The 16,846-nt window shown below is 30.4% G+C and overlaps 1 protein-coding gene across 2 annotated transcripts in view; it reads left to right on the top strand.

Annotated features, from left to right (window-relative positions):
* The first annotated feature begins 1,378 nt into the window (after window positions 1-1,378).
* The window catches only part of LOC106457365 (glycylpeptide N-tetradecanoyltransferase 2-like), a 30,679-nt gene continuing 15,211 nt past the window's right edge, over window positions 1,379-16,846 (top strand). For both annotated transcript variants that reach the window (XM_013916811.2, XM_022384385.1), the window contains exons 1-9: window positions 1,379-1,545; window positions 2,043-2,127; window positions 3,542-3,689; window positions 7,242-7,366; window positions 10,010-10,101; window positions 14,781-14,897; window positions 15,136-15,306; window positions 15,492-15,600; window positions 16,729-16,800. In XM_013916811.2, the coding sequence (XP_013772265.2) occupies window positions 1,394-1,545; window positions 2,043-2,127; window positions 3,542-3,689; window positions 7,242-7,366; window positions 10,010-10,101; window positions 14,781-14,897; window positions 15,136-15,306; window positions 15,492-15,600; window positions 16,729-16,800 (1,071 nt within the window). In that variant the 5' untranslated portion in view covers window positions 1,379-1,393. The remainder of the gene's footprint in view (window positions 1,546-2,042; window positions 2,128-3,541; window positions 3,690-7,241; window positions 7,367-10,009; window positions 10,102-14,780; window positions 14,898-15,135; window positions 15,307-15,491; window positions 15,601-16,728; window positions 16,801-16,846) is intronic.

The raw sequence follows: 16,846 nt of genomic DNA, 5'->3' as shown, positions 1-16,846 counted from the left end.
TCAACAATACTCTGTCCGCAGTTCAATTACACATTGTTCCCGTCTCTTCTTGGCCGGTCTTATATATATACAAGACTACCCCATATCTAGTAGTCTCCCGACGCTTCATGAACGTTCTAGAAGCGCGTGGCGTGTTACTAGGGTCACGTGACCTCCGCTGTCGTAACAGTATGTTTACCTTAGCATAACGTTTTTATAAGTGTACAATATATACACAGATTTTGTTAAAATGTTACGTATTTTCACTGCCAGACTTTAACAAAGTCTGATTATTCACCACCCTATGTTGCCATCCATTTGTGTACACTGACAGATAGTATTACTAACATAAAATAAAAGTAAACAATACAATAGGAATTTTTGAAAGCATAAAAGCAATGAATAAATGCTGTTGCTCCATACACTTTTGTAATGGAAATAAGTGTTTTATGGAGTAATCATGTAAGACATAAAACAATCTTCTACGCTAATTACTATATACTATAATAATTAATATAGTGCTCTCTCACTTTCATTTCAGTCAAAAAATAACAATAACCAGTTTTGTTCGTTTCATTTACTGCAATAACTGTAGCATTTGGGAGAACAACGGAAAAAACCACCAGAAAAGTATAAGTTGTAGCACATAGTAAGAAAAATTAACTAGCCCTATACTCAAAAATACAAATAAGTAAACTTGCACTCATCCATAGTTCTACCATTTTGCAATTTACTCCCCCTGTTGTATGCTAACTTTACTTGCTCTAAAATGTTATGATTCTTATATCTTGAATGTTTGTTTGTTAAATTCCACGCCAGGATGCTCAAGGGTTACATACGCTAACCGCCCCTAACTTTAAAAAGACAGACTAGAGGGAAGGTACTACCAACTCATAGGCTGCTCTTTACCACCGCAGTGGGATTGGTTGTCCCATTATAGCGCCCTCACTGATGAAAGGGTGAGCATGTAAGGTGGCACTATTTTGCTCCAACGACCCACAGATTGTAAGTCAAGCGCTCCAACAACTAAGTTCTAGTCTTGAATATAATTGTTAATATTTTTTTCTGATATTTTCAATTAACCCTGAAGTCCGTTCAAATGCATTTAGTGTTTTGAAAATAAATAATTTCTCCTTCGATAAGAAGTTTAAGGTTTTAATTTTACTTACATTATACGGAAATTCGAAACACAGAAAGCAATGACTTTCTAATTTTTCTGACTACTCATCTTTCACCTAGATATGCTGTTTATCAATTTAAACTAAGGCTATTTCTAGATTTACTTATAGTTATTTCCATAAATAAGAAATTATCAACAATAACGATTAATATTTTTGACAATACATTTCTTCGCAACAAATGACATCTTTCAACACCACGTGACGCCATGAACCCGGCTTGTAACATCTGTATAATGGCGGAGGAGCAGGAATTGGCAAGAGATGAGACGAAAGTTGACAATCGTCAAACTTTTAAAGAACTTGAAAACAAAGATCAGTCTCTCGAAACAAATCAGAACTTAGAATTTCAGAAGAATAAAAATGGGGAAAACAAGTCTTCGGAAAAGTAGGTGATACACACGTTTTGTTTACTATATTAAAATATAGTACTACTAGTAGTCGTAATACTGCTGCACAGTACTTAGTAATACTAATAGTAGTGGTAGTATTAGTAACACTAACACTGAATGTGAAAAGTGATGTTTACAAATGATAAGCATGTTCCAACTATTGTCTTTGTACAGAAGAAAATGGTTCTTGTTTTTTTTTTTTCTATTACCAATCTAACAACATAACATAATATGTTGGTCTACATCTTTGTAACTAAAAATTTTACTAAAGAAAACTTTTTTTTTCTGTTGCCAGGACAATAAACGTATTTTTTTTTCCTGTAAAAATTATTGCTTAAGACATAGTTTAAGTATTTACTGGCCTGTTGTTCATATGTACTGTTTTCATATCAAGTTAAATTTAATACTAACCTGTAACTAGCCATAAAAAAGTTTAAAGTAGCAGTTACGTATGCTTAAATATTGAATTATATTTTTTCCTTTTTATATACAGCAAAAATGAAGGTGAAACAAAAAAGAAGTCGAAAAAGAAAAGACATAAAGACCTAGAGGAACATGATTCTAAAGGTGACATGAAGGTAATGGACATGCTGTGGGTAATAATGGAATTGACCTGAATTATGTAAATATCAAACCCTTAGTGGTAAGTAGAAAAAATAAGACTAGATAATGTAGCAGGATCAGACAATGATTTCCCCATTGTTTTAAAAGAGGTCAAAGATCATATATGTGAACCTTTCTCTCTCTCTCTTTCATTTTTTGATGGATCATTAGATCGTGGGCATGTGTTGAGGATTGAAGAGTTACTAATGCTACTCCTATTTTTAAAGAAAATGATGTATGGAGTTTTGGTCATATTTATTTTAATAATGGTAAATTCTCATATGCCTTGTTTTATCCTCCTGCAGTTTGTCATTTTAATTTGATCTCACAAACATTGAAAATTTTTAGTAAATTATTAGAAAAAGTAAGTGGTTTTCATTTAGCCATTTTAGTATTTGGCAGATGAATCTGACTGAACATATGTAAAAACATGTGTTAAAATACATGACTCACTGTTAATTTGTATTGATAACATCATTGAAGAGTTATGCTGGTTGCTGCTAATACCAGGCTTGCATGGAACACCAACTCACTAAGTTAAAAGCAAAAGCAGAAATGGCATTTATAAGCTCTAGTAATTATGTTGGTTATCAAATTTTCTTTAAAGAATTCGAGAACCAAACTCTGAAAACAAAATACCACAATACTTTTTAATGTTATGCAATTTGGGCAGCTAGACAATCACAGCTGATGTTGTGCAAATGGATGATCACTGCTGTCAGAGCATCACAATTTTTGAGCAAGGCCTTCTACCTGTCTGCATCAGTGACTAACTTACTAGACAAAGCAGGTTTTTCATGCAAGAGCTCTGTTCATTTAGGCTAAATTACAAACTGATGGCTTTATGATCAGGGCATTACTGTTTTCTTGTGAACAGTCTAATTGTTGGATACAGGTTCTGCTACATGTGTGGTCTATTCTTGATTGTTCCATACACATAATCAAAACAATCAACTTCTAGAGATAACCTCATCTAAGTTCTTTGCTAGAGTGGGTGCCATCGAGACAAACTCATCTAAGTTCTTTGCTAGAGTGGGTGCCATTGAGATAAACTCATCTAAGTTTTTTGCTAGAGTGGGTGCCATTGAGACAAACTCATCTAAGTTCTTTGCTAGAGTGGGTGCCATCGAGACAAACTCATCTAAGTTCTTTGCTAGAGTGGGTGCCATCTCATAGGCTCAGGTTTCAAAGCTTATAATTATAATGCATTAAACATTGCAAAGGGCAGATCCACAAAAACAGTAATGGTAATCTTGTACCCATTTTTTCATGTTAATTTATTTATTTATTAAAATTATATTCTTCTTTTGAGTGGATATCTATTTACTTAATAGTAGGCTGTGTATAAGTATATATTTTTATATCCAGTGAATGTTTCTTCTTTGTTAGGGAATGCCACTTGCAAAACTTCAAGACTTAAAGAAAGCTATGGAAGTACTCACTCTTAATGTAGGGCAAGAGGGACCTGCAAAAACTGCAGAAGAAGCTTTGCACAAACGTTATGAATTTTGGGAAACTCAGCCTGTTCCAAAACTTGGTGAGTATATTAATTTTTTTTTAGTCTTATGTGAAATAGATAGATTTTAATTATATTCATAGCATAAACTGATTAGAGAAAAGGTCAAAATGCACATTAAAAAGTTTATCTAGCATTTCATACTTAGTCCCTTAATTTGTGTTGAAAATAGTTGTATTTCGTTGATGTTCTTTTTTATTATTTTCCTTACATTTTTTTTTCAAAGTATCTTCAGTACAATTGGTTAGAGTTTTCTATGAGGTTGCTGTTGGGTTATTATGAGATCATAGAATATTTCCTTACTGTTACATTCATGTTAATAGTTATCCTCTTCAGAATTTTTTTTTTTTTACTCAACTCCAGTGATATTTTCAGTGAAGTTTTGATCAAACCCAATAATGTTCTCAAGGATGTATGTATGTGAACATGCTTAATGTTATTTGATTCTGTATAACTTGTTTGATTTAATTGTTAAAATAAAAATCATAACTTACAATGGCTAATTCCCCAGTTCTGGCAGTTATGTACTTGGAACTTGAATGTAGCTTCTTGTGAACTTGTGTTCTCAGATCTATAATTTGTGAGCCATGGATTGCCAGAAGTAGCAAAAATATGTCTTGGCAAGCATATATTAATTCATATTTGCCATCATCAACTGTGGGGGTGAAAATGTCAAATACAAAATGTGGTTTCTCTGTGTAAAAACACTGCGTGTACACAGCACTGTCACAAAAAACTGATGCTACTTCCTGTTAGTATTTTTTTTTACTTGTCAGTTGTTTTACTTTAAAATCCAGTAAATTTGAAATCACTTATTACATGTTACTTCCTCATTGCCAAGTAACCATACAAATGTATGAGCCTCCAAAATCTAAGATTATGTAAGTTGTAACTTTTGGTGGGAGATGAGGAATTGGTTATAGGTAATAGATAATTAAACATAAGAGAGAACTATTAACAAATTCTGAAAGAGAGGATGTGACAGGTGGGTGTGGCACAAGGGTTCTGAGTTTGTGTTTGATAGCTCTGTAACCAAACAGAAATGAAGGCTATGAAAATTATGGTTTGTCTGAGTAATGATGATTTTATAGTGAGTAATTTACATTTAATTTCATACTTTTTTGAAGGAGTGGTGGATAAAATAGAGAAGATACCTAGAGAAAATGTGTCACACTAGGAAAATTCAAGGTTTTTTTGAATATTGCCTTATAGAATTAAAAACTTAAAACTTGTATACTATTAAAATATGAATTATTAACTAAGATTTAATGCTGTACTAATTGGTATAACATAAACAAAAGTAGTTTAATAAACTTTCGAATGTAAGACACTAAAACTTTGTGTCATGCGCAGTAAATGATATCTGTGGTGATAGGATATAATGGTGATGTCAAAGTCAATTCGTAATTTTAAAAAAAAAGATCATCAAATGACACAGACAGTGAAAGTAAACAATTAAATCAAATACAAAAATTGTGTACTAGTAAGGTTTAAGGAGTTTGAAAAATGCAGATTCATTGGTTTTAAATATACAGCTGGCTCAAGAAATAATAATCTGATGTCTCCATTCTTCTGTGTACTTTGTGCATATCTGCTAGAGAAATGATAGCAGATAGGTCTGATATACTTACTTAATTTTAATTGATAGTTGCATGATAGTTACCATTTACTTTACAACAAAATTTACAAATTGTGTAGATGTAACTTTCAAATTCATTAACACATTCTGTCCCTTCCATCTCACTTTTAAAATGTTTATTTCAGCGAGGACAAAAGTTTGGTCTTCCGAGTCATTGACCAAATAACCACCATATGTTGACTGCTTTCCTTGTTCTTCTAACCTATTGATATTAATTTTTATAAGATAGTCAGTAGTGGTTTTATCCAGGCTGTAACACCAATCACATTTTATTTCAGTTTAATCACCTCTTAAAGTATTTGTCCAGTGCATCATTGATGGCTAACAACAATCTGTATTTTGTCTTCTGTTAGATCTGCTTTAGTTTTCATTTTGTTTAGTGAGTACCCCTTCAATTTTTATTTTGACATGTACACTTGAACTCACTTAGCATGGGGGCCTTCCTCATTCTGCATGCAAAGAAACTTGATTTGGACACTTTTTTAGTTTGCCCAAGGCAATGAGCATAATGAAGTCATTTTGGTTGAAACAACAAGGAGATTTTTGATTTTTCCAAAAATATCATGAAGTAGAAGTATGTAAAAAAACTCATTGAAAAAGATTTCGATGTGCACAGTTATGCTTGGCGAGTTGTTCAGAAGTTTATGAAGAAGAATTTGCTTATTGTGTATCCGTCTTGTCCTAATGGATTTTCTTAGATGATCTTTCATTATTTCTGTTTTCTCTTTACTTCTCTAATCTTCTTTGAGGAATTTTTGTAAAACAGGTAGATGGATATCAGGATATCAACTACTGTTTTTGTGTATGATGTTTTAAAGATGTCCTACAGGGTTAGCTTCAATCTGTGGTCCATATAATGCATTTAAACAAGTCAAGGTGTATCTGCTACTAATAGTGTGACCACACCATATCTAATGCTGAAATGGACACTCAACACCATTCACTTCAAAGTCAGACATCACAACATTAGAAAACTCTGCTAACTGACTGTTCCTGAATGACACAAGTGTATCTGCACACTTTTGACTATGTTTATTGTTTGTGTAATCATTTGTATAGTGGAACATAAAAAGAAATGGAATAAGTTTAAAATAAAATTAGTCACATCGCTACCATAGAGAGATATCCAAAAATTTTATCATATGTGATTTAGCTTAACCTTGCATTTTGAAGTATAGTTTTATTGGAAGTGCTAAAATCATGATCTGTTGCCTTTTATGCTGTTTTCAAAGTAGTTAATAATGAACTACCAGTTTTAGTTTTCTTTAGAAGAGCATAAAAGTAGAAAAAAGTGTTTTAAGGCACAGCTGTTAGGAAAAGTCATAAGCAATTATTTATTATATAAATTAATATTATTGAAAATCAGCTAAATAATGTTCCAAGTACTTTATTACTATTATATTTCAGTATTGCAAATACATTTACATATAATTTGTGGTTCTATATATATTTTATTTTGCCAAGCATTTCTCAAGATGTTAAAATGTTTGTACAATATTCATAACTTACTTTAGTTTTTGTGCTAACCAAAGTAATTTTATGCATATATTTTGAAATTGTAAAAGGTTGTTACCTCAGGAACAAAATTAATTAGAATTTTGTTATCTACAAAAATTTATTTAATGTATTAAATTCCCAAAGAAAAATGTTCAAAAAGTTTAAACTTGCATTTCTGCACAGCTCGGAAGAGTTTCACTTGTAAATGATGAAATTACAGATTTATTTAGAATTTCTATAGGATACAAAAGCACTGGTTTATATTTGCTAAGAAAATATATCCCTTGAGAATAGAATTATCTATCTTTTGTTTCTCATGTGTGTTTGTTTTTCCTCTTTCTCTGCTTTTATTACATTGTGCTTTGTGGTGCTTCATGTAGGTGTATACTTATTTCCCAGGAAAACTGTTTGACACTGCAGCCTTATTTCTGTTTCAGATGAAAAGGTTGTAGAATTTGGGCCCATTGAATCTCCCAAAAATGAAGATGATATCAGAAAAACGCCTTATTCACTTCCTCAGGGCTTTAAATGGGATACTCTTGATATCACTGACCCTTTGATTGTGAGTATTAAACCAATATATTAATTCACCTAAATTAGACCTAGATCTATTTCTCTTTATATATAAAACTAAAAACTTGTCTATTTTGAATAACAAAGAGCTAGTTGTTCTAACACAATTGCATCCTGTTTCTTAAACTTTGAACTGAGAAGAATAAATGTTATACTTATTGGTTATAGTCATAAATAAATGTGAGGCCTAAGAAAAGAATTGTGTGGTTACAGTTACATCTTGAAAAAAGGGATGATAGGTAGGTTGGATTCTTTTTTCTTTAAAGTATATTTTTCTCACGAGATGCATGTTTTTTTACTTTTACATTAGAATAAATGTAAATTTTGAAAAAAATTAACAATCAAATTTTAAATAGAAATATTAATCCTAACCGTATTTCAACACTTTTTAATTAAAAAATGTTTCATAATTGTTATTTTGTCATTTTATGCTATTTATTTAATGTATTAAATTCCCCCGAAAAAATGTTAAAAAATATTAAACTTGCATTTCTGTACAGCTCCAAAGAGTCTTGCCTGTAAATAATGCATTCATAGATTTTTTCTAGAATTTTTATGTCAAACCAAAGCATAGGTTTATATTTGCTAAGAAAATATCATCCTTTGAGAATAGAATTATCCATCTTTTGTTTGTAATTTTTTTTCTCTTTCTCTGCTTGTATTATTACATGCCTCCATTTATATGCCTTTTAATCTCTCATCATGTGACCTGAACAACTACTAACACAGCTCAACTTTGAAAACTAGTACAAGCAAGATTTAAATACCATTGGATAGACCACATTATAAAATATTTATGTCAATGTAGAATGAATAAAGTGACATATGAAGTAAGTTATGGTTTCATGGGGAAGTGACAACTTGTAACTTCTGCTGAGAAAAACAATAGAATCTAACATGAATATTAGAAGACAAATGAAGGACCTTGAAATTGTTTGTAGTTTCTTTAGATGTTTTGTCATTCCAGATTTTTTTCATGTTAAATTATATTGTTTCAAGGGTATGTAAATTTTCTTCTGACATCTTGTAAGCTTAGTTAGATTTAGTGAATACAGTAAATGATGGCATAATATTCCAGTAACTCAAACCCTTGTTTATTGAATATTATTGTTAAGTTCATCATATTCAGACAACACACATAAATAAATAAAAAATCTTGTTATGTATTCATAAGAAAATATATTTATTGGACATAAACTGATTTTGACCGTTAATATTATTTGCAAAAATATATAATTATCTAGGCTTACTTGATGCTGTTTTTAAAGATCAGATCTTAGGTTACTGTAAATGTTTGTCAGTTTTTGGCATAGTTTTAACAATTTATAACAAAGAAAAGGTTACTACTGTATTCAGAAAAAATGTAGTATCAAAAGAAATATAATAAAGGAAATCAGTCAATTTCAAATTGATTGGATATATATAAAATGAAAATTCTGAACAACAATAAAAACATTGAAATTCTAAGGCAAAAAAAGAAGTATTTTTTAACTGAAACTAGATGCTATGTAGTAAGTTTTCCAGGTTTCATGGAATATGGTTATGTATGTCCACTTTGAGAAGAAAAAAAAAATCAGCAAGTGTCATTGATACCCCTCCATTTCAGGAAAATTTAAATGATTACAGTATCAGTAGATACTCTTTAGTGACGATGGCTAAAGTTGAGACATGAATCATGTGCCTTATATATATATATACATACCTTTATAATTATTGTTATTGCATCAACAACTTCCATGGTTATGCATCAGTAATAGGGTTGATTGAGTAACTGAAGCATGTGGTATTTTTAGGCTTTATTTATATGAACTAGTCATAGTTAAATACGTTCTTGTTTTAGGATTTTTTATATAGTAGCACTGATGGATCCAAGATTTGAACAGGGGGGACTACTCAAAAAATGTCACTCTTTATTTTCAATAGATCTATTTTTAATAAATCAACTACAATATTCAACACTTGATAACAAAATTGCACATTAATGACATAATAAGTACATTAAATGCAAAACTGCTTTTCTTCAACTATATAAACTTATCAGGATAATTTCACCAGTAACTCAAACATTTATGGCATCATGTTAATTAAATTGATAATTAATTTGAAATAATTAGTGAAAATTAGTCTTACTGTTCAAATAGCACTCAAATTACCCTAAAATGAAAATGTCCATTTTCTTTATAATTAATGTATATATGACCTGTTATACAAAATATCATGAAGCATTTAAAATATAATTCCTTCTTGCCTTTTCTTTCATAGTTTTTTTTCTTAAAAGGAGGTGTGTGCCCCCTCTTGATCCACCTATGACTGATGACAGTTGAATACAAATATGTAAAGACTACTGACTCATGAAGGGGTCAAAATGATGAAACTTTGTAATAGTTTAGTTTCTCCCACATAACATAAGTTTATGGTTTACTAGCACGAACAGCACTAATGATGAATAACATTTTGGACTAAGCCTTTCTTCATGTCATTGTTACCTTTAAGTTACAGTTGCATATATTAGAATTGTGTATCCAGATACAGAGCTTTTAGTTTCTTGCTGTAATTTTAACTGTTTATCTATTAAGACTGAATTGATTAAGAAAGTTCGATAGAGAATTAAACTTGTTCTATATATTTTTAGTTGAAAGAGCTCTACCTCCTGCTCAATGAAAATTATGTTGAGGATGATGATAATTTATTTCGATTTGACTACTCTCCTGATTTTCTTGAATGGTAAGTAACATCATTGATGTTTAAGTATTTTATCTATGAGTAATCATGTAACAGTTTAAAGTAGTCTGCATGAATTTTAAAGTTGGGCTTCAAAAAGTTTTTTTTTTTCAGACAAGAAAGAAATTCCAGTATGAAGCTAAAATTGTACTTCAATTTTTCTTAACCTTCAGTATACTACATCTAATTATTTTATCTTGTTAAAGACTGTAAATAATATTTTTGGATATGTTGGAGGGTAAATTTCTGAAAGATGAGTGTACAATGTCTACAACAACTAGACAGGCTGTACCACATTTTTTTTTAAATCTTTTATATGGAGTTTAAATGTTGCACAAAAAAACGAATGCTACTTATTGTATCTAGTACATTTTTAGGCAACTTAAAATTAAACTTCAAACACTTCTTTTCATACAATAATTGTTTTAAAGAAAGATCTTATACCAGATACAGTCAAACAGTTATTCAGACAGTCTCTGAAGAATTATTAGGGCAACTAAATATTCATTGGTAATTTATTTTGTTAATTGTTTGTATTTTCAATACTTAAAGGAATCTTTCTTTTTTGCTTAAAAAGCAGCTTGCAACCTTTTTTTCATCCTATACGTCAGTTTCTTGCAAACTGATTCAATGCTGTTCTATGTTTCTGGCAAGTCTTTCTATAATTAACTCTTTGTGGACTGGGTGGGGGTTCACTGATATTCCTTTTCACAGTATAAATATTCAACCACATTGCATGAAATTTAAAACAAATGTATTAAAATAGTATATAATCATGAGACACTGTTGTCATAAAAAACACATTAAGAATAGTTTCCTTCATTTTAGAATTTAATTTTTTTTTTTATCAGTCCGAAAGTTCAATTTTATATATCTAATCATTTTCAACTTTTTCATGAACCACAATAGCAGTTTATAATAGGGATCGTAAGGAATTGCACAAAACCCTATTTAATGTTTGGGCGAAATGCACCTTAACCCTATTGAGACAGGTACCCTTTTCTGCACAGGTCATGAGGTTTTACTTAGATATATTCAAAACTTAGTTAAGAAATTTTACGATCAATGTATGCCAATGAAGTTAGAATTAAAATTAACATTATAGTTCAAAGTTTTATATTATCTAAATTTTAATTGCTTTATTTCAAAGGGAACCTTAAAGAAAAATTAGAAAACTTGAGCTATTTTGTCAAGTTCACAAACTTTGAATTTTTCATCTCTGTAACTTGAATACTTCTACATACACACCCTACTTCTATGTATAAATAGAAACTAGGTTAATTGTTCTGTTTACACATTCTTTTTTTAAGCTCCTTAGGGCACATTTGGAGAAAGGAGAAATAAATTTCTTTGAACTCTTGACAGAAGCCACACCCACTATCTACACAAATAGTCTCAATTTCTCAACCAATTATACTTACTCAAGCTAGACGTTTATAATCATGGAACATAAACTTTCTTACATTTAGATTTCTAGCTGATTTCTTCAGATTTACATCTTGATTATGCCTGTGCAGTTTCTCCATTAATTCTGCCTTCTATTTGTACAAGTTCACCAATACCTGAAGCTACAGTACACCCTCAAACTATAGTTTCCTTCATCATGTTTCATGGTGGGTTGTTGATACCCCTCTTTAATCTTGTGTCTTATGTGCATCCTGTATCACTGTGTCAAGTTGTGCAGATAGTTTTTTCAAAATTAGATATAAAATTAATAGGGGGGTCATATCATCCTGTATCACTGTGTCAAGTTTGGTGCTGATTGAGCAAGAAATGTGAAAACATATAAAGAACAGACACATACACACATATTAACATTTATTTATATAGATACTAGTACCATTATTATAAAAATGTAGGCTTAAAATTCATTGGTAACTGACAGTGAAAACTATTTTTCTTGCTTCAATATATGTTCTTTATTTGTGGTTATAAAAACAAGTCAAATGTAAAAATTAGAAACTTGTAGTTTAGCTTAATTTCAAAAAGAAAATTTTTTTTCAGAAATTCTCAGTATTTAGTTCTCTGTGACAAATGATTTGTCTGCACTCAAAATTGCACATTTTAGATTTTCTTTCTACCATTATATAATATTCTCAGTGTCCAATTAATCAGAAACATACTGTACATATTGACAAGCCAGAATCTAAATTCAAAACCTCCAATTTTTGTGTTTTACTGAAACAGTGAAAAAAAAAGTCAAGCCCACATGACACATCCCTCCCATGTCATTCTGTCTTTCAAAAAATGTCATTGATTTTCTCTGACATTGGGATTATTTATAACAGTAAAGAAATAACTTTTTCTTTACAGGATTCCTTATACTATTCTTTTGTTGTGGTGCTTGTAAGTAGACATTTAGCCTTAGTTTCATAGTTTGTGATCATGTTTTTCTGCTCCAAGCAGCAAACAGAATTTGGTTAACTTACTTATAGCTTAGTTAGAAAGCTAGTTAAATTGTATTAGTTTTGTGGCATTCTATTCTAGTGCCTAATATATTTTTTGGGCTCTAAAATTTGTATTTGAAAGGAACATTAATGATTTTGTAAAGAACCAACAAAATATGAAAAATTAGTGCTAAGGAAGTATGCTGTGAAGTACATATTAGTGAAATAGGTAAATACAAGTCCAAAATTTCTTGTTTTTACATATAGTTTTGTTTATATATTGTTTAATAAAAGTCACTTAAATGTAAAAATTAAGACTTATTAGATTAACAAAAAGTAACTTTAGAAAAATTAAAATAAAAAATTCATAAGACCTGCTCAAACTATGTTACAATATACAGCAATTCTAAAGAAAAGAATTTTTGATTTATTTTCATATTTTTAAACTTTTTTTTTCTCTGAACATTGATGATTTCACTACAGTTAAAGTTAGGGTAGAAAAAAAAGAAAAGAGATAACATATAAAGTTTTAGCAAAAAATACTTTTAATATTCATTTAGGAAGCTTTAGAAGTTATGCAAATGAAATATGGAAACTGTAAGATGAAAGGAAGTATTTCTTGATCTTATCATGAAGATCACCTTTCATTCAGATGGACTCAGTAAAGGCTCCATAAATTCACAGACAAATCTTTAGTAGAAATAATTTAATAAAAACCTGCTTTTTTGTTTACACTCTGGCTTATGATGTTTGCTAAAAACTTACCAAATTTCATGAAGATACATTTAGTAAATTCAAAATTATAGTAAACATTACTGTTTTTCTTCACAGAATTGTGGTCAGTGCAATGAACCAATGGCATTAACAGGGTGCTAAATTTTTCTGATGGCTTCTTTCACAACACCACTCTCCCATCTGAGCCAAATAAATTAGATATGGATTCATCTGATGAAATGATCTTGTTGAAAAAAAGCTTCTGGCTTTTGGAGGTATTTTTTGGCAGAGACTAATCTTCTCCTCTTGTTGATTGATAAAGTGCTTTGTTCTAGCGGCCCCTAACCATTGAATCTCTTCTATTTTATTCTATTTCTTACTGTTTGAGCTGACACTTTAATGATATAGTCTTCAATTAACTTCTGCACAAAAATTGAAGAATCTATTGACCTGTGATGATTCATTTTCTTCCTTTCAAGTAGCTTACTTTCTTGGTTTTTTTTGTATTTTTGCAGTAAAGAGTGCACTGCCTGGTGTGTTATTTTCACCCTTTTTCAGATTTATCTTTAATTTTAACATTCAGTGGACAAAATTACTACTTGCACATGGTCAGCATCTTAATAATCAGTGCAGGTGTAAAAGGGAAGAAGCAAGACATGCAACTGCATCCAGGCTTCACATGTAAAGTGGGGGTGGGGGGAGTACAGCCATGAGTTCATTTTTTTCTCTCTGTTTTTTCTGAGTCTGCTTTAACAACTAATTGTAAAAAATAATTTATATTCTGCTTCCATCCATTTATATGTGTACTCTATTAAGTTCAAATCTGTTATGCATATAGATGCTTAAGAACTCAAATTGGTGGAATGCTCATTGTGTACAAGTGTAAATTGTTTTGTGGCTTAAGATATTCTCTGTAATCTAAAAGTAATATTTTTGTGAAAATAACACTTTTTATTGTAAATAGGATAAAGCAGCTAATGACATAGAGATGAAATAATATATTAAACATAATACTAATTATTCATAAATGCTATTCACCTCTCCACAGAACAGATTGCTATTACCTCACACCACTGCCCAAAAGTTTGAATGAAATTTCTACCCCTTCACATAATAATGTGTACTGTGCCAGTCTGCTATGTAATCAGCATAAGACTACAGCCTATCACCAATAGGAAGGTGACACATCCTCTGATGTGCAGTACTCTCTGTTGTATATACCAAAAGCTCTACAGTGATTCAGTTGTGTTCTGTTTTCTACTATAGAATATTTGAAGTGTTAGCTTTCTTATTTTTATTTATTTCATTTTAAGGTAGAAAGATACACATTTTTAAAATTTTAATTATAGCTTCTTACATAAATTATTATCTTCTTTTACATTGATTTGATTTCATCTCTTAACTGTGTATATGGGCTTGGTCAATTTGACTGACCTTGTCACAACTTTGTAACTATGAAAGTATACATAATATATCTGTGGTAGAGAAATGTATATGCATGCCACATCATTTTTCCAATGAAAAACCTGTTTAATAAGTTTTTAAGGTGAATTTGGTAAAAGTAAATTTTTTACCTTCCAGGGCTCTCCAGCCACCTGGTTGGCTACAAGACTGGCATTGTGGTGTTCGGGTCGTGAAAAGCAACAAACTTGTGGGTTTCATCTGTGCAGTTCCTGCCACAATTCGAGTTTATGATCAGTGTGTTTTCTTTCTATTTATTTTATGTTTATTTTGTAGTTTATAGAGTGTGTGTGAAATTTAGAACCAAAACCATAATTAATTTTACTGAAACAAAATCTACTTTTTTCAAGTTTATCGACAAACGTTTGATGGTCATAGAGTTCAGAATTTTAATTAAGAAATATAGAAATTGTAATCTTGTGTATTAGATGTTCAGAAAATACATTGTAAGTCTGCTCATTTTGTTTTATTTTAGTGTTCAGAAAATGGTTGAAATAAACTTCTTATGTGTTCACAAAAAGCTTCGGTCAAAACGGATGGCTCCAGTACTCATTAGAGAGATCACAAGAAGAGTGAATTTACAGGGAATATTCCAAGCAGTTTATACTGCTGGAGTGGTCTTACCAAAACCTGTAGGAACATGTAGGTATGTAATGTTAAAAAACTGTCATACATTTTTTTTTAAAATTTTAACAAATATCTTATGGTAAATAATTTCTCTTTTATATAAATGTTGTGCTCTTCTGTCAGTGTATTGCTCTTTTTTTATTAAGAATTTTATTCTACACTAAGTTAATTGCTGGGGTTGGCTTATAATTTTTTATAACATAGGTATTGGCATCGTTCCTTAAACCCTCGGAAACTTATTGATGTTAAATTTTCCCACTTGAGTAGAAATATGACTATGCAGAGAACGTTGAAATTGTACAAGCTTCCTGAGGTATGTTTAAAACTGATATTTCTCTTAGAAAGGCTCATAGAAATAAATTGCTTTAATTAAAGAAACAATTTATTGTATTTCTGGATTTTTTTGTAGAAATACATGTACGTTGTGAATGATTGTGGTGTACAGTATATATTTTTATATTTCATAAAACATTATTATAATGAAACCTATATATGTGGGTACCTAGTATCTAATAGTTCAGTACCATAAATTTTTCTTTCTTCTATCTTTACTGACCTAAGAATACTACACAAAAATTGTTCACTTTTTTTTCCATTTATGCCATTAATACAAATAATTTAATTTTAGAATAATGGTTTGTCAAAATCCAGCTTAAATATAGACCTGGTAATGATGTGAATATTTGAAAACACAGTGTTTACAACAAATATTAGTTTTTTCTTCAGTAGAAGTGAATCCATGTGTGATGTTTTGCTATTTTTATTTTTGTGCTCAAAATTACACAAGTACATATATGCTGACAAGAGATCTATAATATTTTGAATTGATTAAGCATGATCTCTTTTTAAGTTGCCCCCCGGTGGCACAGCAGTATGTCTGCAGACTTACAATGCTAGAAACTGGGTTTCAGTACCCGTGGTGGGCAGAGCACAGATAGCCCATTGTGTATCTTTATGCTTAACTTCAAATAAATAAACTTCTTAAGAATAAAGTACAATAAAGTATCACAATAACTGATGACAACCGTGTTTTTAGATAATCCTGTACATGTTTCTGTAAGAAGAGTTTATAGTAGTATTTCATCTAGAATTTGCTATTTCTACATTGATACACTGAGGCCTTTAACTGAATACCACATCTTTGCAGGCTAGCTGGGTTACAACAAAGAAAGTTTTAGCTGACAGTTTTTGTGATATTGGTTACTTTCCAATCGATACATCACAAAATAAATGGAATTACAATATTATAATATTTTACATAAGTGAATAAGAATGCAAGGAAATATCTCTACAGTCATATGAAAAATTAATATTTACACAAGGTGTTATATAAATGGTTGCTACAAGATCAATAAACATATTTGAATGACATTCTGTATGAATTGTGTGTCATAAAACATCTCAAACGTATTCTATATGATGTATGTCTTTTCTTTCTCAGAACCCAAAGATTGAAGGATTTCGACAACTTGCTCCAAAAGATACCCATCAAGCACAGAAACTTTTGAATGAAGTATTTTTTTAAGAATTCAATAATGAATATTTTCTTTTTGGAAAAT

Source organism: Limulus polyphemus, unplaced genomic scaffold, assembly GCF_000517525.1.
Source record: "Limulus polyphemus unplaced genomic scaffold, Limulus_polyphemus-2.1.2 Scaffold0, whole genome shotgun sequence".
Classification (NCBI taxonomy): domain Eukaryota; kingdom Metazoa; phylum Arthropoda; class Merostomata; order Xiphosura; family Limulidae; genus Limulus; species Limulus polyphemus.
This window is presented reverse-complemented; position numbering and strand designations above follow the sequence as displayed.